General features: G+C 42.8%; 1 protein-coding gene across 1 annotated transcript in view; it reads right to left on the reverse strand.

Annotated features, from left to right (window-relative positions):
* Positions 1-264: 264 nt before the first annotated feature.
* LOC309415080 (netrin receptor DCC-like) overlaps positions 265-27,165 on the reverse strand; it is a 593,773-nt gene continuing 566,872 nt past the window's right edge. The window contains 5 exon segments of the mRNA XM_082012494.1: positions 265-406; positions 2,083-2,225; positions 15,560-15,772; positions 24,082-24,083; positions 24,085-24,241. Of these exon segments, the coding sequence (XP_081868620.1) occupies positions 317-406; positions 2,083-2,225; positions 15,560-15,772; positions 24,082-24,083; positions 24,085-24,241 (605 nt within the window). The 3' untranslated portion in view covers positions 265-316.

The raw sequence follows: 27,165 nt of genomic DNA on the forward strand, positions 1-27,165 counted from the left end.
GAGCTCTACGAAGACTAGTAGATCAAAATGAGCAATCCAGTGGCATCAGCTACGACTCCGCAGTGATGATGTCATTTGCCTTGCCACGCTTTCATCACTTGAGATGCCAGCTCTACAGTTCTGTAACATCTCCATTATTCTTCTTTCCTTTTTCTTCTTTTTATCATTCCCTTTAGGACTTTGCAGGAATCTTCCTTGCGCTGAAGGGGTGGTACTGGGAACAACATGGTTTTATGGAGTGGTGTACGTGGGTGGTATGCGTGAAATCCTGGTACGCTGCAATGCTCCGGGATAATTATCGCTTCATCAAGAGCTGTTAGAAGGCTGAGCCTGTGATAGCATTGAGTTGCTTCATTAGCCCCTCCAAACTGGCCATCTGTTCACTCAGATCGTCCTGCTCATAAACCTGCGAGTGAACAAACGCGCACAGATAAGCGGGCAGCGGGATGGCAACCGAAAGGCCCCTGCACAGAGCCTGGGACATGGCCCATGGCAGGGACGTCCCGGAGCCCCCCCACCAGGACACCTTCCCTGCGCGGTCCTCAGGGACCTGCGGCGCTCACGGACGGGCTGACGCTTACAGGCTGGCTAGCACGGCCTCTCTGGGCTCAACACGGCAGCTGAAAGCCGGAGGTGACCACGCTAGAGCAATATTCAATGGTAGCGACCCTTCCCCGAGTCCCCATTTCCCCAGCTCCCTCCCTTACGTCACATGTGTTCATGCTTGGGGGGACTATGAAAACATTTTTTAGCACCCAGCAGAGAGATCAAATGCTCACCATTGAGAGGGAGCTCAAACATTAGGCATTTGCGTGGGTTTTACCAAGTAAAAGATCTGAAAGTGCTGTATAAGCCCTGCAGTCCCTGAGGTGGGATGGAGCAGGCACCTAGCTTCTAAGAGCCCCCGCAGAGTCAAGCTTAATAAAAAAAAAAAAAAAAATCCCCCAATTTTAGCCTTTCTCCTCAAATTCTGACCACCCCATGAGCTTGTTGCCTGCACCGGTATTGCCTGTAACTGCCCTCGCACTTGTGGAGCTTTGAGCGGTGTCTCTCCTGGGAGCTAAATCGTGCTTCTGTGATAAAATAAGGTACTGAGAGCTGAAATCACACTTTGTGTTATCAAATGTCCTGTGTTAAATTACACCTTATGCCAGCAATTTTACCATGGAGGGCATTGCCCTTCCCATTTCCCTCCCAGTAGGAGATTCCATGTCTCTTACATTGTCCTGTGTCCCCTTTTCCCAGCAAAACATGAGAATCCTTCTGCAACTCTGTGCAGAAGTGTATTTTTATGCTCTGCACAATGACAAGCAGAAATCAAACCCTGCTGTCCTGCATTCATCAGCCAGCAGACTCAAACCCTCCATGGCCATGTCTAGAGCAAATCTTCTCTCTTTCCCTTCAGCCAGGCTGAAAACGTAAACGGATTCACAAACAAAGTGCTGGACAAATCACTGCTATAGTGCCTAGCAAAGAATTCTCCTGTGCAAGTAGATGAAAAGAGGTGATATACAACATGTATTTAACATATTCCGTTTTCTCCTTATTCTTTTTCTTTTGCACTGTGTCATCTTCCGGATCATGTGGGACCTTTCTATAAGACAGTCTTAATAGGAATGAAAAGATTATTCTAATTTCACCATCTTTTCAGTTTCACTTATCTACTCCTTCAGTGTTATTTTTCTCACCATTATCTGGTATTACTATATACTCCTTTTTCCCTGCCAAAATTATTTTCTTCCCTTATCGCACTTCTCACCCCCCCCCCCCCCTTCTCCTAATATCTCAGGGCGCTCAGGAGAGGCTGTGTGAGTCGTCCCGTGGATAATATTAACACAGAATTTAAGCACTCGCTTCTCCCCTGTATTACACATTCCAAAGTCCATTAAAGCCAACAGAAAAGTTCTACTGGCTGCCAGAGCTTTTTACTGGCTTTCTAATAGCGATCAGCTGCAGCGTAATACCGCGGGTAAGGAGGGACAGACCGTTATCTAAAAATTAATGTGTAGGTTGGGGATTAGGGAATGTAACTCGACGGTGATGAGCCTTGCAAGAAGGCTGGCTCTGAAAGATGGTTCTTACGTTCGCGGAGTCCTCCGTCTGCTTGTGTCCCTCCTCTGCGACCTCCGGGGCCGTGGGCACTGAGACGGGCAGCAGAGGTGACCTGGCTTTTCCTGCTAAGCCAAGGGATGCTGTTTTAACCTGAGCCTTGGGGAGGTTAGGCCCTGGAAGAAGAAACAAAAGTCACATTAAGAACCTGTAGGTATGAAAATGGGGATTGCAGTGAAATTTGGGAATTATAGGCAAAATGCAGCTGGTTTTACCATTGCTGCTTGTGTTTGCAGTTGTAAATGTACAGTCCCCCACAGACGCTACTTCTTCCTTGACGAACACCAGAGCCAACAAGACCACTTTCTAAAAACTCTTCCGTTGTATTTCATGAGCTTTGCTCCCAGAAGAGGACTCACAGTCGCAGCAGGTTTACAATTGTCTGTTGACATTACTTTTTGATGCAGCGTGCTCTTTTGCAAAAACAGAAGTTTGCACACGGAAACTTCAGTTTTCCTGGGAAAAATACCTACAAACCAGGTACTCTGGGAAGATAATGAAAACCTGAGCTCCACGGACCCTGCCTGGCAGGGAACAGTCAGTTCGATGTTGTGTTTGGGGGAGAAAGTGAGACCAAAGAGCAGAGGGCAGTGGCCAGGCTGAGGGGATAGCAGTTATTTCCATGGGTCTCCTCCTTTTTTGTTCCTACGTCCCTCAACCTGACAGCAGCCCTCCAGCTGGATCACTGAGCAAACTAAAATAAAAATTGTATTTCAACTTTCTCTCTCAAAAAAAAAAAAAAATTTCTTTCTGACTTTTTATCCCAGCTTGGAAGGAGGGTGAAACAAAATCAAAATAGGTTTATTTTTTTGACAGAAAGGGATTTCCCTTTTAAGCAGCTCTGCTAAAACTCCTCTTGCCCACCGCACTGAGCTGCAGTGCTGCTGCTTGGCAAAAGAGGTGTCAGCCACAGCACAGTTTGAAGTGCTGCTCTTTAAAGATGCATCAATTGAGATGTCTCAGCTCTCTTCCAGAGGAAATAAAAAGTTCTACGTCTCTTTTAATGATTTAAAACGTCAAAGTATAAAACCATCGTCCTGGACAATATGCCTCCACTCAGCACAAGATCCTTGGCTCTATGCAAGACACTGCTGGCAAGGCAAGGGCTGCGAGTTGAAATAGAGGCACAGAAGACGTTGATTTTAAGTACACTGGGGTAGTTTTAGAATTAAAGTTGCCATACAAAGCCAAACTGAGATCATGTATCTCACGCATCATAGATTCAAGGCCAAAAATGGGGACAGCAATTTCAAGCTTGCTTTCCTGCTCCTCCTGAAGCTACGGCTTAAACAACCCTACGACCTGCCTAAGGCCAAACTCATTCCAGTGAGGGTCTTTGGCACCTCCTCCAGCCACCTAGGTCCCCAAAATTTATTCTTCCCACTTTCTCTCTATCGACATTAAACCACCTTGATGCCTACTTGTGCCCTAAGGCAATTTTCCTGTTCTTATCTTTAAATATGCCATCTCCAGACTGACACTTGCATGGCAGGGGCAATCAAGTACCAGGGAGTGTCCGATCCCCCAGCCATGCCCACCGGGTAACAGCAGATCCCCTCTGGCACAGGGGCTCATTTTGGAGTCTCACAGGGCAGGTTTCCATCTCCCATGGGACTTGGGCGTAACTTTCATTCTGCTCATTTGACTCCCATTGAAATCAAGACAACGAATCATAAATAGGTTTTTTCTATCTACTTCCTCCATTATGACTTTCAGCAAGTTCCCTGCCTTTTTCTATTAAGAAAATGTGTGCCATACTAACGATAGTAACAACAGCCATCACTTTAGTAGCTGATTGTGCTTATTAGAGGTATCAAAAGGCATCAGTCTCAGTAAGTCATGTAGGCTATTGGCCATTGCATCAGAATTGGACCCAGAATGAGAAAAATAGGGCTTGAGACACTCCAGCCATAAAATGTGCACAGAGGAAGGGGTGTCCCAAGGGTGAGCCACAGGACAGGTTTGTATGAGGATGCCCGTGGCTCTGGAGCCGAGACACAGGCACCAGGAGCATGGGAGATGTCTCCATCCACATGGGACACACACAGGCTCACTCCGAAATCCATGTCTCAGATCAGAATCCCACCCAGTTTCCATGCAAAACCAAACCATCTTTTCATGAATCTTCAGTCTAAACACCCATTTGTTTTTGTCATCACTAGATTCCCACCTGATTACCTCTCTTTTCCTATAGATCACACAGGTATCACGAAAGCAACGCTCCCGAGCCTGGCGCAGCACTGCCTGGAGAGTAACTCCAGCGCAGGAAGGCGGGTGGCTGCTGCAGCTGGAGCAGCCACGGCTCTCGCTCCCCAAATCCCACTAAATCACTGCAGCCGTGACAGCTCTCCGTACCCTTACAGCTCCAGCAAGTAGCCAGGAGACAAGACTTGCAGATTCACTTTCTTGTATTTTGAAGAATTGTGTTTACGTTTTTAATTAGTTTAAGGCAGAGAAAACACAATGGAGCAGAAGAGAGAACAAAATCCCTCCTGAAATCCAGTTGCCAAAAAGTAAGATCCAGTCAAGAGCTGCAAGACGGGGGCAGAGGAGGAGAGACGCGCAGACACCCTTTCTGTGAGGCTGAGTATCGCAGATAACTCCCGTTTAGCTGAAGCTATGAACGTGTGAAAGCTCAATACAAGCTAAAAGAGATTGCCACAAAGACACCCTCACTCTTCCAGCTCCAGTTTAATAGCCAAAAGAATTCTTTAATAACTGGGCCTTCAAACTTCCCTGTATCTCAGAGTACGAGTAGAAGACACAGCTATCCCCAGAGATTCAATCTTCTGAGCGCTGCACATTCAAATCAATTTTTAAAAAACAGGAAATGTTTTTCACTTCCATTTCTTCATAAAAAAGTGTATTTCCAAAAGAAGTGTGCTCGCCCCCCCACCCCCCCTTTCTTTTTTGGCCTTTTAATGCTCTGTTATCTCCAAAGCAAACAAAAAATACGTTTCCTCATTGGCATTGGTACAAGCACCCTAAGACCTGAGGGATGGCACGACCGCGGATGCTGAGCACAGGTTTGGGAGAAGAGCCAGACGCCGGCACTCGAAACATGCCCCCAGCAGCTACATGCCACAGGACCACGGGGGAATGCAAGAGCCCGACTCCAAAGAATGAAGCGAAGAAGGTAGCGTCACGGGCGAACTGACCCTCAGCTGCCTGGAGCACAGACTGTAGCCCCTCAACGCTGCTTCCCCCCGTGCTTGGGGAACACCCGCAGCGCTCAGCGAAGAAAGGCAGAGCCCCGCGGCCCCGCGGCGCGCAGCGGTGGCATTCCTCCTACTCCAGCCGCGGCCGCGCGCCCTGCGCACGGGAGGCTTATCCAATTCCAGCTCGAGGGAAGCTGGGTTGCATCCTGGGATAGCACCGTGACGTGAAGAAGAAATAGCAGGATACAGCCACCGCAGAAAGTTGCACCCGTGCCGTTTATTGATTAGTGGACCCAAATAGGCTTTTTTAACACAAGCGACCTCGTGTTGCGACTGGTTTGATTTTCACGGGCTTGTGAAGAAGTAGATATTTGATGTGGTGGTGAGGAGCTCATGTGAAATGCAGAGTATGTTGCTCCTGTAATCCTCTCAATCCTGTGGTAAAAAACATTTTTCTCATATGTAACTCATTAATTGCAGTAATTGGAATTAAAGACCCACTTTTCTGCACGAAGACAGATGTTCCCTCCCGGATGTTGTTAATGAGAAGCCGTAATGATGATTAGTAAGTTCAGTTTGTGCATCTTTTTGCCCTTTAGCTCACAAAAGCAACGGGCAAATCGTAACGCTCATAACTAAAATGAAGCTGAGAAAATTTTCCTCATGCATAGCTGCGTATTTCAACTTCTTCAGCAAATGTTTTATAGCAGTGACCACTTGCCAAGGTAATGCGTAATTAGCACAACAGTTGAGCCCTCTCCCCACCAAGGACATTAAAAAGACCAAGTAGACCTCTCGAAGAGAACTCTGGACGCAGAAGGTTGACAAGCTAAGTAGGTAAACTAATTTATGCAAATGAGTAGCTAATTCAATTAAAATCGCTTTGGTTTCTAATGTTCTCCAACTCAGCGGGAATCTCACAAGTAAAAAAGAGGAAACCTTGGAACCGGGGCCGCGAGAGGCAGAAGATGCCAATACGGATCAGGTGTAACTCAGAGCAGCCCCAGCATGGATTTACTGTGTAAAAGTTTCATTTTCTCAGCAGGGTTATTAAACACTTCAGTGGCTCATTAGTTAGATGATATATGGCTACCAGGTGGAAATCCCAGCCACGCCGCCTCCCCAAGGCCCGTTCGCAACCGGCTGCGGTACCGTCCCGGGTACTTCAGCAGCACTGCACGTCAGTGCCACCCTGCGCCAAGCCGAGAAGCAGCAGTTTTCTAAATCTACATGCGTTTGTGCAGATCAGGCCATGTGTTGTCACGATGGACACCAAGTAAAACCAATCCAGCATCTATCCTCTTGATAGCAATACTTTGGGAGAGCTACTTGAGGTTATTGTATTTTGAGCTATGTCAGATGGGACATGCGATGATGTACTCGGCCAGGTCAGAACAACTCATTTCCGTGAGAGGGCTCAGGGTTTCTGCTCTTCGCGTCGCAGGGTTTCCACAGCCGGTCCCCAGCTGCAGGGAGCACAGCGAGCTGGAAACTCAGAAAGTGCCAAAAAATTCTATGTTAGCACTCAGTGGATCTGGGGTCTGTATCAGACTTGAACACAAAAAATTCCGACGCGATTCATGTGTTACAGGCGTTCTGGGGGATGATTCAAAACACTGGCATGGGAAAAAAGTGGAGAAAATGGAGATGAATGCAAAAATCGAAAGGAGCTGGTATATTGAGAGACAGCACGAAATCATGCTCAGAGGAGACTGTTGGAGTAGAAGGCGGCTACCAGCGCAGTTCCTCAAGATCTGGATTTAGGACCAATTCTTAATGCTTTGATACATACAATAGGTGTGTGATCAGGAAATCTATTACTAGCAAAAGCTTGGAAGCTTGAGCTGAAGAAACACCCGGCGACTCGCACGGACCTTTCTGCCTATCTGCTGCTTGTGCAAACTTTCAGACTTTCACAGCAAGGAGGCTAGACCATGCATCACATCCCTTCAGCTGAACTTCACATCGCTTCAGCTGTTTAAAAGGGAGGAATGAGTCTCTGCTGGTTCTTTCAACTCCCTCAATCATCTAGGGAAAGAAGCACCTTCCAAAGTCTGCAGAGAGGTCGGGTGAATTGTCTTTCAGAAGATCCCCTCTCTCTCTCCCCCCTTTGGCTGCACAGAGAGCTTATGCGACTGGCACGAGAAGACACCTATTCATCAGAAGTCTAAAATTAGCCAGGAATGAGTCACATCTCTGAGAAGAAGGAACAGGAAGTTTTGCCAGAAATTATGATGGGTCTAACAGAAGCAAATGAGGGAAGAGAAAAGCCTGCACGCTTCTGATGTCAAGCCTACAAGGGGGTATGTGCCTCAGAGAAGTCAACCACGATCTTTGGATGTAAGAGGGAAGCAATTTTTGGCAATGCTGTTTTACAAAGCGTTGGGAAGATCCTATCTGGAAAGCTCTGTACAAGCCTGAGGACTTGCATGCAGGAAAAAATGAACTGTACGAAGTGTTGAGAGGGGTTTGTCACTGCCAGTGACAAAGAGGAGGAGTCTATATGATAATCTATAGATGGAACAGAAAATGTAATGGAATCAGCTTTGCCTGCGAGTCCTGAGCTTCTCAGAAAGCTTGTGATAACTTGGTGTCACTAGGTGGTAATGCCAATCTCAAAGGCAATGAGAAGTCTTCCCATTAACCTCGGTGAGATGTGGATCAAGCTCGCAATGCCGACGTGTTCTTTGCAGAGATCACTAGCGGCTGGCCTTGGGAAGGCCATATCTTGGCTACACACCAGAGAGTGACCACAGCTACAGAAAGGACATTTAGCATTTTTTAAAATGTTTCTCTTCCTAGTATTTTGCTCCTGGTAAACACATACAACCATCATCAAACACAATGTGTGACAGCGGACAGGACACCAGAGAAACTCTGCAAAGAGGATTTTGCAGTAAGAGGCATTGTGTCGTACATGGGCTACTGGTTCCAGTTTTTGACCTGCAGTCATTTTAGTCTATTGATTCCAGAGTTGCACAAAATGCTCTCTTCAATATTTGATTAATCTAAAGCTGATTTTTTTGTTGTTGGTTTATGATTTTCAACAAAGCAAAAAATATTTTGGATCAGGCAAGGTATTTATAGGCCTGTCTCCTGAAACTGATTTGGAAACTTGAACAGAAAATTTCCAAACTGCGGACACAGATATATTCTTATATCCAGTAGCCCAACAGACAGGGCACACATCAAAGACCTGAAGGGGATCTGCAGTTGGAGATTACTTGCTCTGAGGAGGCAGATGAAAGTCGATCTACTGGGGTGCAAACAAGCCTTTGTTTTCATATTGTTTTCATACAAACTGAGAGGATTCTTAGAGGATGAAGAGTACCAAGATGAATCCTGTGCAATGAGACTACAGAAGTCAAAATAAGCTGTAGAAATCAGAAGGTAATGTCAGACTTGGAACTAAATGAGGATAATCTTTTCTGGCCCTGCATCTCACACCTTTTCCACAGCTTTTTCTAACCAACAGGATAAAACCCCAAAACTATCTGTGCCACTACCTAGAGCTGCTTCTAGTAATGAAGATCTGCAGGCACAGAGGAATCCGCAAGGATGCTCCCACAGAGAGATGTCGTAGCTCGCAAAACTGCAAGCGACCAATCTGGAAAATGAAAACGATGGAAGAATTTCACCTGTCCCAGATGCTTCTGACAGTGAGGAGATTGGCAGGCTGAACTTCACGGGTGGGGAAGGAGGGCTGTATAGCAATGCAAAGCCAGATCTTTTCCCTAATCAAAGCTAGGGGGTATACTGCTTATCTTGCAGTATGGAGAGGCAATTTTCTCATAAAAGTACAACAGAAAATCACAAAAGGAACAAACGCCACTTACGGGTTATTTGTTATCTCCACCAGTAAAAACTGTCGGTTTAAATGACTTAAAAGTGGAAACGTAAAGATGAGAATAACTTGTAGAAGTGAGCTTACTCGTAGCTCCATGGCAGGATGTTCCCGTTTATGTAAGATGGTGCCTCTCAGGGGAACATGTAACTATATGTAACAATATGAAAACTATTATTTGAAGACTCGGATGTTTTACATTATAGGTGGGAAAAAATATTTTTCATTGAGAAACTGAGTTTCTAAAAATGATTCTTGAGGTGATAATCAATGGAGGCTGGGCTCATTCCACAAAGGAAATTGTTCTAGAAAGAGGCAAAGTTTAATTTCGAAGTATTTGACAGCAGGAGAAAAAAAGTAAAAAGAGAAATAAACCACAAAAGAGTAAGAAGACATTCATCACTCTCCAGAACATGGTACGAAGCAAGTACTGGGACTGCCTATTGAGGGGGCTTTTGAAATAGCGCTGATGGACTTCACACACTTTTATGGGCTATGGCTTCAAAACAGGTATTAGGAACAGTGAGTTTGGAAAGGACAGTTTGAGAGAAAAACACCACAGACTGCTCAAACACCTGGAAGTACGTGAGAGATTTGGTCTCTGTCTCCTCAGCTGCTCTTCATGTTTTTAATCTATTTGCTGGAAATACTACGTGGGCTAAATAAGTGTTAGGGCAAAAGTGCCTCGTTGGCTGCAACTGCCCAGTGATAACACACACAGTCCCAAATTAATGTGGAGCAATTGTACATGCAGTGGAAAAAGTTCTATTTCTCTGCTTATGAAACACAGGAAGATAGAATGGCCCATCATTAAATCTTTCTATGGATTTACAGTATAATTATCCAGATAATATTTTTAAAATAATTTGACTGCTGCCTTGTATCGAAATAGAACATTTATATCAAAGGGGAATCAGTTCCTTTATCCAGACAAGCATCTAAATCCACACTTCACTTTAAACCTTCCAGTAGTCCTGTTGATTTTAACGAGCCAGCGCAGGTGTCTCAAGTTCTCTGCACGCTAATTAAACTGGACCAGGGACAGATTTCTCCAACAGACAGGACTGACCCTTTCATGACACTTCTGTGTCAATATATCTCCTGGCTGAATGGAGAAAGCCTGTTTTTGTAAAAGAAACATGGAAGAAAAAAAAATCTCAACATTGGGGAGGGGGGGGCAGGTAAAGCCTTTTGAAATAAAAGAATCATTTTCCTTTGAATCTGGGAGTTACTAGTGCAAAAAGCTGGGATTTCAGAATAAAAGGTTCAAAAATGAATTCCCGTATTTTCAGTGAATTTGTAGACCTTGCTTATTGTAGACTATGATAAAGAAAAGTCCATAATCTCATTTACACTCACCATTAAAATAAAAAAAAAAAAGACACCCTATGCCAGAAAGATTTTTATACCCTATTAACAATAGAGCTCTTAGTTGCCTTTAAATTCAATGACTGAATTCAAATTAGAAGCAATAGGTTTTCATTTGTGTTTTATATTGGCACCGGGATTTTTTTATTGTGAATGGTAAACTCCCCCCCCAAAAGGACCCAGAATTTGGCTGTATAGCTAATTAATTAGAGCTAATTGATTATTCAGAATAAATGTACTTACTAATTAGCTCCCCACTTCGCACGAGAGAGGATTAAACATCCTAAAAAATGGACAGCAATTAAATGCATAAATCTAGCACCAGAGAGTTAGAAGTTAATGTCTCCAAAATTTGCCTAATTTGCAGCCAAACATTTTATTCTTGGAATTTCTACCTCTAAACACTCCACCTGAGATCCGATATTCAAGACATTTGTGTAACAGTAATTTTGCCAGCGCTCCTGTGAGGAGCAGTCTATTTTCAGCACGACCGAAAATTCTTTCTATATGCTTTCTATATTCAGTCTTCTAAGGATCACTATAATTTCTGCATCTACTGAGGGCCCAAAGTCTTGCTATTTGAGATTACTATGGCCCAGGATTCACTGCTTAACACCAATATACCCTTTTTTCCTCTTGATTTCATCCCTTCTTTATTTGACCATTAGCTCACGGTTTCAACATTGGCTTTATCTTATCCTTATAGCTTTATCTTGTACTCATCTTGTTTTTCTGGTTCTTTTGTTAAAATGGCTTCAGGAAAAAAAAGCAGCACAAAACCTCACGGAGCTCATTTTCTTATCTGGCTCCCTGAACCCATTTGGTAATGAAAACAGTGTGTGGGTCAGCCTGGGTATGGGAAGGATTTGTCCTGATGTCCAGGCAATACCCAGTTGCTGCTTTTTACACAGGGATGTTTACTGCCTGGTTTCTTCACCTCACTCTTCACTTCTACTCCCCAAACTTCCGACATCATTGAAAATACAAGATTTTTTCCCAAAGAGGCAAAGAAATAAATCTTTGAGCAGTTCATCCGCAGCGCAGCCCTTCCTCTCCATTCCCAGCCCAGAGCCAGTTTGGGGCACGTCTTACAGCTTAGCAGGAGGGAGGAAAAGCAAGCTCAGTTTTGCTGTACAATAGAGTAATTTTTAGCTCTGGGGTATCACTGAGTGATTCCAGGAAGACTGAGAAGATGATAATTTGGATTTCCAACTACACTTTTTTTGTTGGAGTAGCAGAAGAAAAAAAGGAGCATTTTTACTATCTCACAAAAGATACAGGAGCCTGAAAAGGTTGAAGTTTTGGAACTGTGACACAATATAAAAACCACCACTTCACAGGTGGTATTTTCTGTCACTCACACTTGTTTCACGCAAAAGAAAAATGACCTCCTAATTCAGGTTCATTTAAAGTGCAGCTGATCATCAAGACCTAAAAGGAATTTTCATTTGTGAGGGTAAAAAAAAAAATTCTTTCCTGTCCATTTGTGGAATTTATGTCAGATCTATAATGCAATAAGCTCAACACTCCATCAAACATTTTCTGTTTAACCTGAAAGGGGACTAAGTCAAATCACTTTTATGCCTATGTGTATGACTTGCAAAAAGGAGCAAGCGCAGCCACAGTGGGGACTGGAAATACCATGGAGTGATTCTCACGCCTTCCGAGTAAGTATTAGGAATCTTAAGTGCTCAATCACAAAGCAGTGATGAAAAGGTGAGATCTCCTATAAAATATCAACAAAGAGCTTAAGGTGAAGAGTTCAGATTTACCGGTTTCAAGAGGAAAAAAAAAAGGGAAAAAAAAGAAAAGAAAAATAGCAGATTTTAGCTCTGGGTTAGGCTGATGCCATGACCCAAAACCAGGAGCACAGCCTTTTAAATATTTATAAATATCCTCATGGCAAAATCTGCCACAACTGAATAATGACCTCTGTATGTCTTTTTTATGAACCATACGATAGAGTTTAACAGCTAATTATCATGCTGCTACAGAGATATGCTGAATAGATAAAATATTAGAGGGGAGACCTCCTTTTAGCATCAGGTCAATCAAAGCCAAGAAAAAGCCCTGTGCTCATCTATTCTCTGGGAAAGATCCAAAAATTAATTTTGATGCTAATATTGCATGAGGGCCAGTGTTAGCCATCAGCTCCAGCACTATAATCGAAACATAAAAATACATCTGGAGCCTCGGCATGCAGTTGGCTGTGGGGCAGGCAGTGGGGCTGGCTAAGGACCGGAGGACACCGCTGCCTGGCATTTCCATACAAGCTACTTTACACAAGGAGTTATAAAACCCATAGAGCTAGAGGGAAGAGAGTCTGCAAACCAGCAACAAAGGATTTCAAGGGAAAGGTTAATTTTACTTCAGGTTCCTGATTTTGAAAGTCTTTGCTGGAAATCTCTGGATCAATCTCTACAGTTCTCTCTTGCTTTCTCCCCTTCTGAATTCTGCAGGATTGTTCCATTAGTTATGTATTGTCTGATGGGATAAGACACCTGACTGACATGCATTTAAAAAATAGAATAGCAAAGCAAAGAGTGCTTTAATTGGTTTAAGTGATGATGAGTCCATCACATATTGCCCTATTACTTTATTACATAGGAGATGTCAAAATGTCTTGAGTTTAAGAAAAATGTAATGAAAAATTAATTAATTCTATCCATCAGGTTAAGGAAAGTAAGTGTTATTCCAACATGGGAATTTGCTAAGAGCCTTTTAAACCTGAGATGTCCCTAAGCAGCGTATAATTAGCAGACGTGGTTCGTAAGGGAATCGTCTCACCTGGCCTGCAGAGAGCTCGGCCACCCTTGCTCTGCCGGTGGGGACTCGGGAGGAGTGACTGTGCAGGGATGTGTCAGTCATCTTCCCTAGGAGGTTTGTTCAAATCGAGAAATGCATCACAAGCTTTGTAAAGTCACAAATGTCTTCAAAATTTCCCTTTCACGCGTATTTCACTACGGCTGAGATATCACGCTAATGGGTAGTGTTAAGTACTCAGAATTGCTGGTGAAATGAAGCACTGACCTGTCTTTTTCAATGTTTTCTCTCTCCGCTCCCATTATAAGTGAAAAGAAGAGAGGTCTGGGTTCCAGAGGAGTGGGATTCAGGAGTGGGTACTGAACGAGCGACCCAGTTTTGAGGGACCACATGCAGAACCAGTGGATCAGTTCTGCACAACTCACTGCCCAGAGGCACAAATGGAAGTTAACAGTTACAAAGGAAACCTTTCTACAGGAAATTGGTGAAGGAGACAACATCATTCTGGCTAACGACTCTGCGGACAAGGACACTGAGAAAAGCAAGAGACACCATACATAGTGAGAAATAAATAGGCCTCAACAGCACAAAATAGCCGGAGGCAGATCAGAAATGAAGTTACACACAATTGTAAAAAGTAAAAATTGTGGGTTTAGTGTAACAGTGAATTCGATAGTTTGAATGCCATATATAACCCAGCACCTTGCTTTCATCTATGTAACAGAGTCCAGCACAACAGATTTTTTCATTGCTTTAGAATTTATTTTATTTATTTCCATTGCTTTACGGCAGATTATTGCCATAAACTTTCAGTTCTTAATTTTATCTAATAACTAAGTCCTGCACATTGTTTGCAGGCATTGTTTGCCTACATTGTTTGCCTACATTGTTTGTAGGCAACATTACATCTGCTTACACAGGATTCTTCAGGAAAATTAGTAACATGCCCCAGCTTCCTCCCTGTACCACGCCTCCCAATTATAATGGTTAAAATGTAAGTTCTGAAAGTTCTGACTGACTTAGAACAAATAGTCCTTTTGAGGGAACCAGGCTTACTCCCTAGAGTAAGACAAGTAGATCCTCATAACGTAAAATGCAGTACTACATAAAGATGAATGGACTCTATTATATATAAAAAATACTTCAGCTGCACTTTTTGGCAAAAGCAGTTCTCCAACAAATAAGGATTTATCTACTTCTGTCTGCTGTCAGAAAGTGGATTACTTGCTGATGGATAGCAGGTGCTTCCAGTAAAAATGCAGAGATGTTTTGGTAGCTCGTTCATTGCAAACATCGACCTAACATATGCTGCATGGCAAGAAAGCTACGCTTGGAAAGCAGTATTAGAATAGAAAAGAGTAAAGCTGAAATCTCTAAGGTTGTCTGAGCCAAACTGGAGATTATCCAAGCTAAAGGAGTAGGGCAAACAGTTAAAATGAGATACCAGTCTGCAACTCCCTTTTTTTCCCCTTAATAGCTCTAGTAGTTAGTATTACCAAGGGAAACAGTGTTAGTCAAGCTACACCAGCTCACGCGAAGAACAATCCTAGCGCTGGGTGACTTTACGCACAAAGCAGGTACCACGTACAACACACAAATGGTCTCGTTTAATCCCAGGGTGAATTTCTGAAAGAGCTCTCTAGAAATGGTGCTGCTCTGGAAACAAAGCTGAAATGAGCTGGAGAGGCACCGTGCCCTTTGCTCTGCCGTGCCCCACGCTGCCATGCCCCCCACCCACGAGGAACGTTTCACAAGAGCCATGTGCCGCCATTTCGTCTAACCCTGAAACCCGCCCGCAGCTTCATTCAACACTGGCACTATCCGAAAGCCCTTTTGAAAAAATATATAATAATATTCTTTCTGTTCCTTGCACGCTTTCTATTTAATTTTTAAGTAGTTTGCACAGTGGAGTAGATTGCAGTCAGCTCTTCTCCAGCATACATAAATAGTCCTTTCATTATCAAAAAGGCAAGCCTTGAAACAAGAGTCAAGCATTTGGCACTGGTTCAAGCTACTGTAGCATAACAGGAGACTGGAAACAAGACCAAGTGATTAATTTGGCATCTCATTTAATTCATTTTTGTCACTTACTTGTTAACTCTGATTTTAAGCTATTGCCTTGTCCCAATTTTTTACTCCAGATTGTCAGAATGAAACACTGGATTATTACCATAAAACTGTATATATCCACCTTCCATTCTGCCAGCACTTACAGATATTTCTTCAAGGTACGGGACAGTCTTAACGCTCTCTATTTTCTCACGAATTCAAAGTCAGTGGTTCAGATGATTGGCGAGTTTTCCCCCGCCACTCTTACCTGTTTGAGACAGAAGCGGTGTGTAAGGGACTTTAGGTTCTATTGCACTCATGGGTGGAGGTAGCAAGGGGTTGGCAAAGCTGCGGAGGGGATGCGTCGGGCGGACGCAGGCAGTGGGGATGGTTCTGCTCGGGGCATCCTCGTTGCTGGAGTGCTCAGGCTGCGTCTGTGGGAGCAAGGACGGCTGCTGTGGTGCTGGTCCTTCGTTTACAGCTGCAAGAGAATAGTCAAAACAAGAAAAAAAAGAAAAAACAAAGGACTATTACTGATGTATTTTTTATTCCCATTTCCTACTTTTATGGTCATTTTCAACAGAAGGGACAGCATTAGCCTCCACCCTCCAAGAAGGTGCAGGAAATGTGTAAACCGTTCCATCACAAGTTATTGGCAGACAAATTAAAAAACAAATGTTCCTCAGAGTGGCCGTGTGCCATTTGGAGCTCAAAACATCTTCCTTAAAAAAAAAACACAAAAAAACAAGCGTGATATTTTTATCTCCTTCTCTCTATCTTTCCTCTCTATGTGCTTTTAAATATTAAAAATCAATAAACATAAATACATCATGTGGAGATTGAAGCAAGCTACGACTATGGAAACTCATTATGTTCAGCATGACGGTACTGTTCTATTCATGGCAGAGAAAAGCTGGAGACAGAGAAAGGACTTAATTAATTTCCACATAACCAATCACCAATATTGTGTTTCCTGAGACAGCTGTAACATTTAGTGTGCCAAAGCAGTAGGTTGCTATTTTATTAGCCTATATTCAAAGCCAATTCTTCAGAGATTTAAATGTTTGATGTCAACCTTCTAATATAAAAGACAGCTTCCCTACGTTCTGCAGTGTTTCTTAAAAGAAACTTTCAGTATCAACCTCTTGTCATGGACTTTCCATGCCAGAAAAGAGAAGCAAATACCTGAAGTATTAATGAAAACAAAGGTTGAGACAAACGGAAAAGTGCTTTATTTCTACAGCCCTCTAGAAACCCCGCGTTGTACCCAAATTATAAATTGCAGTATGATTATGGTTGTATAGGAGTTTTCAGGATGTGTACGGTCCACAGTGTTGTCTAACATCACCAGGGCTGTGAATGCAGAAAAAGGTGATATGTGAACTGAGTTCTCTTGAAACCTGTTAGATGCAAAATCTTCTAATCATGTAGTCTAAAATCAGAGAATCTCTATGGACTGTGTACAGTGAAGAAGATGTTGAGTAGGAGGAGGGATAGAAGAAGGCAGCAAGAGGCGGGATGGCATTGCCCGGATTTAAGGCGCTGCTCTTTACCGAAAACTGACTCTTGGTTTTAAGAGAAACTCACTGCTGCTGTTTACACCAGGACACAATACTGTACCACATTATTCAGGGTTTAAGAAGTTTAAGAAAATAAACAAAGACAGAAAAAAGAATTCCAAAGATTATTTTGTTCTTGTAAGGGAACTGTAATTGCAATAAACAACAATCTTTAAACTTTTAAAAACTTTAAAATCTTTAAAATCTCTTCCTGACCACTATGCCTACCATGACAAGCTGACCTAGTTAAGAATTAATCACAAGATGGACTGATAACTATAAGTCTTCCGTGGTGCTTTATGGGTAGCAGCAAGAAGTTCATTTCCCCATGCCACAGGAAAGAGCCTGCCACTTCTATTTTGCTCCTATTGCAGGACGACAATAAGAGAACTGGATCAAAAACACTATCTCATGTCTTCTTTTCCAAATCCTGCGTCACGAGTGCCACTGAGGCTTCCCCGGAGCTCAGGTCCATGCCCTCTCCTGGCTCCTCTCCCAGCTCCTGCTCCACTGCCCTGAGGAGCAGCGCTGGAGAAAGTTTTCCACTTAGTGAGAGTGCCCGCAAGGCCTGACATTATTTGCAAGCAGAACAGTGGAAGGAAGCAAACTGGTTAGGGAAGAGCTGATCACAACGGCAACTTACTTCATTTGAACAGGTTGGTGTTGTCCAGTGTCTCCAGAGTATCTATGCCAGCCTGGATGGCTCGCAGCACAACAGTTAATCATGCAGCTTGTGGCAGGAAACAGAAATCTGGGAAAGCTCAACCTTTTTCTGAAGAAAACAAACTTCCTGACACATTGCTATCAGAATTAGTTATTATACTGGGACCCAAAATGCTCCAGAGGATCTGGTTTCTTTCAAAGCCTGCTACAACAACCAGAACTCATTGTGCAAATAACATGCAATTACATAGCCAAGTCAAATCTCAAGGCATTTCACAATAATTAATGTCAAAGTATATAAGTAATTACAACGTACTAAGTGGCAAAACAATTTTGAAAAATGGAAATGAGGAGAAATCCTCAGTTCCACAGCCCCATTACTTGTTCCTATGGCAATATCGCAGACATCCCTGGCAATATTGAACACTGTTAATGGGAACCCAACTACAGGATCAGACCAAGGTCAAAATCATCTACAGTTTGTAAAAGTTTGCTCAGCTGAGGCTCATTTTCCCTGTTTTCAACTTCAGGGCTCTTTGCGTTATCATGCCATTACCTTAGCTCTGCTTTTCCATTTCCTTCCTTGCCCAGCAGACCCCTCTCTGTTTTCTTCTCTGAGGGCTAGTGTTCTCCTTAAGGAGGCCATCGATATTGAGGTTATTTGTAACAGGGTAGAGCAGGAATGATAGTTTAGCTCATTCCACCCTTACTCACTGCTCACACATTCAAGAAGGTGTCAGAGCATGTTGCTGCCCTAGGCTGCCATGGGCATTGGACTCTTCCCTCTCTTCACCCTTGCCTAGTCAAGGAAGATGCAAAAGAGTATGTGAGTCTCAGAAGTACATATCTGAGGTTACAATGCTTTCTGGAGCAAATCCTTGGCGAGTCCTTTGCTTAAAGTAACAATAAAGCCTTCTGTCTATGCTCTTAGCCTCAAAAAGTCTTTCAACATGTTTGTCAAAATCTGAACTTCCTATGGAGCCCAACACCTTTCACTGTGTCCTTACGTACAGTTCTTCTGGGATTCTCTTGACCTGCTTGGAGAAACAAACAAACCAGACACTTACTGCTACTCACCATCAAATACCCTTCTTGGTACCTTCTGCAGTGGTGCTCTCAGGTAACAAAGCTTTATCAGCTGGCATCAGCATATCGGTCTCTGCATTGAAAGGCTATTAAGTTACTGCTTTACCGTATGGGTATGTTTTATCTTATAGATCTAGCTGTAAAACCTGGAGACCTACATAACCATTATTACATAAAAGATTTCAGGTTATCCTCCAGCTATTACTGAAGAGAAAGGTGTGATGACTCTATTAAAATTAGAAGCTAGAGTTGGGATTTAAATATTGAAGGTAAGTGGTCTAATGAAGGTGCTTCATGCTTGAGAAGACTTTTCTAAAATAAGATGTGCACGCTTGCAAACATAATGAGAACCATCAATTTTCAATTCACTCAAGTCCCTGCAGGAAAAGAGGATGGATTGTTTATTTGAAGGATGGATGAAGATAAGCGTATCGCTACTGCTGCCTACATCACCTACATCAATCCCCTGACTAGCTGCCAGATATTTGCCCTCATACACCTCAACAGAAGTGCCCAAGAATTCTGATTATTCATACTGATCCAATTATTACCTTATTTATTTTACAGAAAGTAGACTCCCAATTGACCTTTAAGATGAAGCAGATAATACCATGCTGCATTCCAGTTGTGATCTTTCGCTCCCGAATTTAGTAAAACATTTTGCCAGAGTAAAGAAAATATTATGCTATATATGAAGATCGGTTCTAAAGCCCAGTAAAGCCAATTAGGGTGTCTCATTGCTTTGGAGAAGCCTTGGATAAAGCCCTACTTGCATTCATTTTAGGTGTGAGGAATGTTGAGAATGAGCTTGCTTGAACTTCAGTAGCCATCGACACCGCTCACCAAGAAGAATAAATATCTGATACAAACTCTTTTGATCCTCCATTTGCTTTTGCACAATTGCTGGTCGGTATAATGCTGTTAACCAGTTTAATGAATTTAGGTCTCTCAACATATTTCTACATCGTATATCTTCTATTAAGAAGTAACACTGGACATATTCCTACTTGGATTTGTAGCTATTGGCTCTGCCACAGTCTGAGGTAATGAAAAATCAATATGGACTGAAAACAAAAGGCAGTAACACTTCAAAGTATGAGATGGTAGATGACGACTTAAAATGACTGAACTTTATTCCATATTTGCTAATAATATGGAATAAAGTGTATTTTTGAACTTATACAGGTCATAAATATCATGTGACTAAGACGATATACATATGTAATGCTGACAAACCAGGGCCTCATTCCTGTTGGGATCTCTGAACATTATTGTAGCACAGGCAGTAATAATTTTAGTATGTTTATTGTCACTTTACTGGTCCATGTAATTTTAGGTACATCCCAAAGAATACTTTTGAGAAAAACTTTTTAAAAAATTGTGAATCTAAAGCTGAATCATGGGAACACAGCTGAACCAGTTTTAAATTATCTGTGATTAAATCCAGAGAATTATGTACTGAAAAAACCAAACTGCTTTGCTGATGATTCAGTTTCTAGAGGAAAACAAAGGAAGTAAGGGGCTAAGCAGGACCTTACCCACAACTCTGGTACAGCTCTCATCCCACTTCTGTGAGACATTGCAACCCTGGCTGAACCCAGACTGGACTGCTGAGTAAAAATGACCACTTCCACTAAGTCCGGAACGCAGCTACTACGGTAGAAGGGATTTAAGCTTCCCGGCTGGCTGAACTCACTGCAGACCTCACTGTTGACAGACAGAAAACCAGCTCCAAAAGGAAATGTGCTCAGGAAATATTTGCTTTAGTGCATCTCACTTTAAACAGATTAATGTAGGTAAAGTTATCTCCACCCCATAATGCTTTTCTATGGCTATCTCAAGCTATTAATATCTATAATTGTTGTTCTATTGTTCTGGTTTACACAATTTTCAGTCTTTCTTTTTTATACTAGAAAATAACATATCTTTATTTTTTAAAAAAGGTATTTTCTGAACACCTCCGAATTTTCATCATGTGGATTATTAGGGCAATACACTGATGAATGGCTCCCTCTAAAAATGGTGCTCTCGACCAGCTTTAGTCTTTAGGGGTAGCCTGAAGGAAGTGTGATGAGCATGGGACCAGAATGCAGTCTGCTCCTGTGACCGGTGTGTGGATGGGGTTACCCCAGTACCACCCAAGTGGGAGATGGTTTCCTCCAGCTCTCTTCTTTCCCTACTGGAGACCGTGATGGCTCAGCATCTCCAATAGTTGTAGCAGAGGTTAAAAAAAAGAGCATCCTCTTCCCTCTGTGACACACAGCAAACTAGGCACGTCACCATCTTTTCCTACCTACCTTGACAACATTGTAAGCAGTGGGTGCGACCGAGCTCTGGAGGAGCCTGGAGGAGAAGGCATGCCATGGGAAGGATTGCTGACCAGACAACAGTCACTTTATTATGGCTCAGAGACGTTTTCTGCCTGGAAAAACTGATATTTAGCAAATGTATTTTATGGCTGGTAGGGTCATCATCAGCAATCAAACAGGCGAGACAGCTTATTATTCACGCACTGGCTGGGGCCTGACTGTTTTTCCTTTTTCTTTAGCTTCCTCTTCAGTAGAACATTTGTCCTAAAGACAAGTTGCAGCACTCAAATCTTCAGGTCAATGAAAAAGGCCTTCAGAAACAGGAGGAGGTGTTCAAGCATCGTCTGGACGGCAGGATGCCAAGCAACACCCTTGCTAATGGCACGGCATATGATTTATTCAGGGATTGCTACATCTTGATCAATAGGGTGCTCGGTCATGCAGTACTGCAGGTAGGCTCCGTCTCAGAGGAATTATTGCTGGATATTTCCTTTTCAGACACAGCTGCAATTGCTCAAGCGTCAAGTGAATTTTTCACCGAGGGGTAAAACACACGAAAAAGCTTTATGTGTCATCTCTATAGTCTCTTTTGCTGCTAGTTGATTTCAACCGCATGATCATATTACGAAAAGCGCCAAAAATTAAACAAACTCCAAGCGTTAGAGTAATTTTGTTGATCTATCCCCGTTCTCTGCTGCAGCGAGGTGGTCAGTGAGGCGGGGGAGGCGAGCCACAAACAAAGCAGCTGCTTTTCAGTTGGATGCGCTGGAGATCAACCGCTCTTCCAGAGGGGCTGACGTCGCCAGCACTGGCACTCGGCGGCAACAGCACTGGTGCTGAGAAAAGCTCCAGGCATCATAATAGAAACATACTTTTATATGCCTTCATCCCTCCTCGGACTGAAAAGTAATAAACACTGCCATTATATAAACCTAGTGAACCGCGTGGCTGGTTGTGACAGTGTCAAGTGTCACTAAAAAACAAACGCTATTTCCACGTCCTTGTCTGTGCCTTTGCTTCATTGCCACGGTGGTGAAAATGTAAGGCACAGTGAAGGAAGATAATATCTCACTTGAAGGTGTTCTGTATGATCTGGGAGCTTTGGCAGTCAATAGCCTTTGCCAGAGAGCACTTCTATAACAGGTTGTCACTGCACGTTGTAACGTTGCTACCTTGGGTAATTTTTGAAATACCACGCAGTCTTGATCACCCAGACCTTAATAATCTGAAATAGCCATTATCCAAACAAGGCTATGTCTACCGCTTTTGAATTATTTAATGGGAAATTGCCCAAATTATCTGAAATCTTCATTGCTTGAGCTTTTTCAAGGCTCACAGGGTCCTCTGAATAATTACAGCTGTTTTGATTCAAGCTTCTTGCAGAAAACTTTTGTGTATTGGCAATCTTCCGTTCAACTCTCAAGTGTGCCGGACTTTAAAGGCTTGGGCAAACCCATACCTTTCTCTACAGACCTTCCCCCAGGAACTGCCATTGGATCCAATAAGATTTCAAAGACATTCCTCTTTTTGAAAATCTCAACTCCAGACTACTACACGTGTAGATCTTGGCAGAAGCTGAATGCACCAGGGATGTGTGATTTTGGGAGCTGTGCCTAAGGTATCGCTCAGCAATCATGTCCCAATGACCACTCCACATGGTATTTGCCAGCTGAGCTGCCTGCATCCCCGAGGCATCAGCAGAACTAGGGAAACCTCCCTCACTTTCACAGCTGGACTTTGGATCTGAGGACTGAAGATGCTCAAGTCCTTTATGAGCAGGTCAAGGTGATGACAGCTGAGCAAATAATTCAGTCTTCCTTTTTTTTTTTTCTTCCATCTCCATGATCAGGCACAGCATAGTTAATTTTATTTTTATTCCACAAGAGTTAATGTATGTCAAGCAAGAAACTGAATCTACTTTGTTTCTGTGCATTGAATTGTGGTGGGTTTGGTATTAATTTAAGCAGCAGATCAAAACCTGATTATACCAGTGAGCCCCTCCAGAGGAAATTGTCATCTAGCTTTTAAAGGACCACAGCAACCACACTGAAGAGAGGGAGAATAGCATTAGGGTGATGACTAGGACACCTGAACCCACCTTTTACCTACAATCCCACCACTGGATTTCAATCACCGGTCCCCAGGGATCTGCCTGAACTGACTGAAAGCAATAATCAAATAGGAGAAAAAACCAGTCATTTGAAGATGAGTTCCCCACGGACCAGCAGCACAGACTCTCTGTGATGTGAAAAAAATATGTATAACAGATTGACATTAATCTGTCAATAATTCAGACTTGATATGCAGTAGAGTTAAGGGAGAATTATAAGAAAATACGAGCCCTCTAACTATAATTAATATGCCAGAGCACACTCATTACGCTTGAACAAAGAACAGATGGCCGCCGGTGCGGCAGAGGCTTACAAGTAAGTGGTGAAGGTGAGGCTGGGGCCTCGTGCTGCGTATATGTGCGCTTTCCCCCGATCACAATAAGGTGAAGAATAGGTATGAGAACACACAAACCACAAATCTATTACCGCAGAAGAGTACATATGAATATAGAGCTTACTCTAGAGAACAGACAAGTGAGGTGAGACAGCACAACAGTATTCAAAGGTATACAAGGATCTGCAAAAGGAAGAAAATAAACTGTTCTCTATGCCTGCTATAATCGAAACAAGAAACAATTGGCTTAAATTTTAGCAAGTTATATTAAAGAAAATGTTTCTAGAAGTGAGGGCAGCTACGCCTGGGAAGACACTGTGTGGAGAGGTCATATCATGGGTGATTTTAATGTGTGATGATACTAGATTCTGCCTTGGGATGAAGAAGAGCTCTTGAAACCTGAATTTTTCTGGGAATATCCTTATGAATAAAGCAAAGGAAATTAAAGTAACATGAAATGACTGACAGACCTGCAGAAAAGACAGGATTGGAGTAGAGATGCAATGACTGTTCCAATCTGTTCAGTACAGATTGGAAATTGCAACTGGAGCTGCTTCTGGAGAAGAGGCAGCTCATGGCCAGTTGCTGTTACCCAGACCAGACTTACCCTGGCTCCCAAAAAGCAGGGCAGCGTGATCTGCATTGGTGAGAGCCTATACAGCCCAATGATAGAAAGCAACTTATTTCCAAGCGCTTTAATAGCAAAGAGCAGAAGAAAAGCATGGTACTGACTTCTTCCTGCTCCAAAGGTCCTGTCCACAGAGAGGGTCGGGAATGGCACCGGCCGGAGGGTAAACTGTGGGTGTGGGTATCCGCAGGTCGGGGACGGCAGGATCCCGGGGTACTGGGCACTTTCTAGTGTTGGCACCGGAATGGCACTGACCACAGCTAAAAGGAAAGAAGGAGAGAGAGATTAAATGAGAGCTTTCAGAAAATTAATTTAAAAGAGTCCTTAGAGGGTCAGTAGGGAACCAGAAACAACCACATTTCCAAAGCAAAGTACCCAAATGCTCGGTATAAAACATGCCTCTGCCCACAGAAGCCGCCTCTGTGTACAGAAATCTGTCTCTGGTATGCACCGGATAATGGCAAGCACAATTACTTATCTGTAAAACTGAATAGCTTTTTGTCTGTTTTACAGCTTTCAGCCACGTTTTGGGGAGTGCTTTACATCCTTTGACAGATGAGGCAATTTAACGGCTTATTTCAGTTGTCTAAGCACTGGTGCCTGGTGCCACACCTGATGCCTTAGGAGAGCCTGCTGCCCTCAGCCGCTGCTCTGGAGAAGTGTGGCTCCTGCAGCCCTTCACCATGTCTGCCAGCTTCACACCCATGTCCCTGACACCCTCGGATGTCCCCAGTGGCACAGGATCCCCATGTTTACCCATCAGCTGAGGCTGTCTGGGCATCATTGCCCACTCAGGAATGCCCAAGCCTGTAACGAACAGGGGTGAGATGCGCCAGCAAACCGGTACCTAAAAGTCTGAAGTTGAAGTTGAGTTCTTGAGATGAATTTAAGTGAAACACTTTGATTTGAAAACCAGGATCACAGCGTGATGAATTCAGACTTTACTGTGAGTTATCCCCTTTATTTTCAACAGTCAATGCTTGAAGAGTGGGTGATAATGCTATAGAAATCATAAATTTCTTTGTAGCTTTTAGGAAAAACTTGGAAACTTTCATTAAAGTTTTGCTCAGCTAAACAATAAGCAGAGATTTTTGGCTCATTGATGATAAGGTTTGGCTTATCAAGCACCTTTCACACATGAAATATAAACAATGCTGTAAACTTTAAGATGGTTATTACAATTACTTCTAGCTCCTATGCCATCCATTACAAGGAGCGGCAAATTGGGCTACCGGCCCAAGGTAAAACAAGAAGCCATGGTGGTGCGAAGGCTTTATGAGGGTGTTTTTAAGCACACGGCTTTCAGTGAGACAACGCTGCACTTCCAGAGGTAATGGACAAGCGTGGAGATGAAAAAACCTCATGAAGAAATGGGTGATTTGAGCTTCAGAGTTGTCTGGATTGAATTCACCCACTCACAAGAGAATTTCTACTATTCAGGCATTTCATTTTGTCTGTATAAGACATTTTTATTGACAATATTTATAACATTGCTGCTACAGTGAAAAATATCACTCTTCATTGAATCCTATTAAGCAACAACTTGTTTTTCTAAGTACATTCCTTCATCTTTTTTTAGGGTGTAGATACCTAGCACTTCCATTTTTAAAATAAGACAGGATTACTATTCATTGCAGTGCTCTATTGTAGAGAAGCTGGAGAAAAAGCAACATCAAACATTTTCAATAAATCTTTGCAATTTCAAACAGATATGACAACAAATCTGTTCTGTCATAGCCTGTCAGAATTGAATTTGCACTTAATATTGATATACTGAGACACTGAAAACAGAAATTCCCTGACCAAATCATGGAGCTCCCTAAACACTGGTCTACATTTAAAATGCACTGTAACATGTAAAAAAAGCAGCACCCAAGAAGAGTTTACAGAAATGACAAAATCCAACAGTTTGAATTGTATTCAAGCACCCCAGAGGCTGCCAAAGCAACTGAGTCGACACGTTGGTATTTCCCTGAAAAAAAGAATTGTGATTTTCTGCCTTTTCAAGGAGGCGGATAAACAGGAGAAAACCTCCCCCCAAAACAGCAGAAGTCTCTCTGCAAACTGATTTACTCTGCGAGCATTTTATTTTCTTCTTCCATAAGTAAAGATTACAAACAGAAAACAGGAGAATTAGAAGTACGATGCCCGAATGTCATACCCTGCAAAGACTTTCTCAGTGATTTTTCTCTGTAAATTCCCTCCTCCATACAACAGCCTTGGTATTTGTGACTGCCTGTATTTCAGTAGCATTAGAGCCATCAAAGATACCAGCTTTTACTTATAAAATTTATCTGGTTTACCCTCGTTCCACTTCAGTAAGCAAAGGCGCATCAGGGAGCATTTTATTTTCTCAAAGACTGCAAATACTGATTATTGAGACGAGCATGAACACTTCCAGATTTGGTATTTACCAATTAATAGTATGTGTTTTTTTACTTCAGAATTATGATGTTGCTTCTTCAACCTGTTTAATAGCTCACTGCTGACAATTTCTTTCAGTATCAGGCAAACGGAGAGAAATTAATTAAAGCATCTAATCTGACAAAGCCTCAATTTTATCTTCTGGGGAAAAAACATATTCAGCATAACTCAGCCTGCACAAATGCACAAATAAGACTTTTATAAATCTGAGTTTAATTATTTGCAAACAATCATAATGTGCTGTCGCTGTGGATTGGATTGATACTGTTGAAAGTGTAAATAAATAGAAAAGAGGACATCGTTCCTCAAAATGCATCATTTGACGGAAAAAACTAAACATGTTTAGGAGCACTTTTATCTATAAGCTGTAAAACATTGTTGACTTGTACTTAACTAACACTGCTATTGACCCGTCGTAATTGCAATCGATTTGGTTCTGGTTTGGCTTACACCACTCCAAGTCTATCCATTTTCTTCGACTGCTGCCCTCCTTCAACCCAGGCCAACCCAGGAGCAAAATCCCACTGAAAAAAGGGCTTGTGAGATTAGTGTGGTTACAAGACGGGCATATTTCCCAGGACATGGCCAGGCGGTATAAGAGCTTTCTCCGCCTCAACCCAGAGGTCTTTCTTCCAGATCATAAAGAGGGTGGAGGCTGAACTGCGGTGATATGTCCAGCCCAAGGCATGAAGAACTGGAGTTCAGCCTCTGCCGGGGCACCTGTGGTTTATCCTCGGAAGGGCTGGGTACTGAGGCTGCA

This window comes from Phaethon aethereus (genome assembly GCF_964289735.1).
Source record: "Phaethon aethereus genome assembly, chromosome: W".
In the NCBI taxonomy this organism is placed as follows: Eukaryota; Metazoa; Chordata; class Aves; order Phaethontiformes; family Phaethontidae; genus Phaethon; species Phaethon aethereus.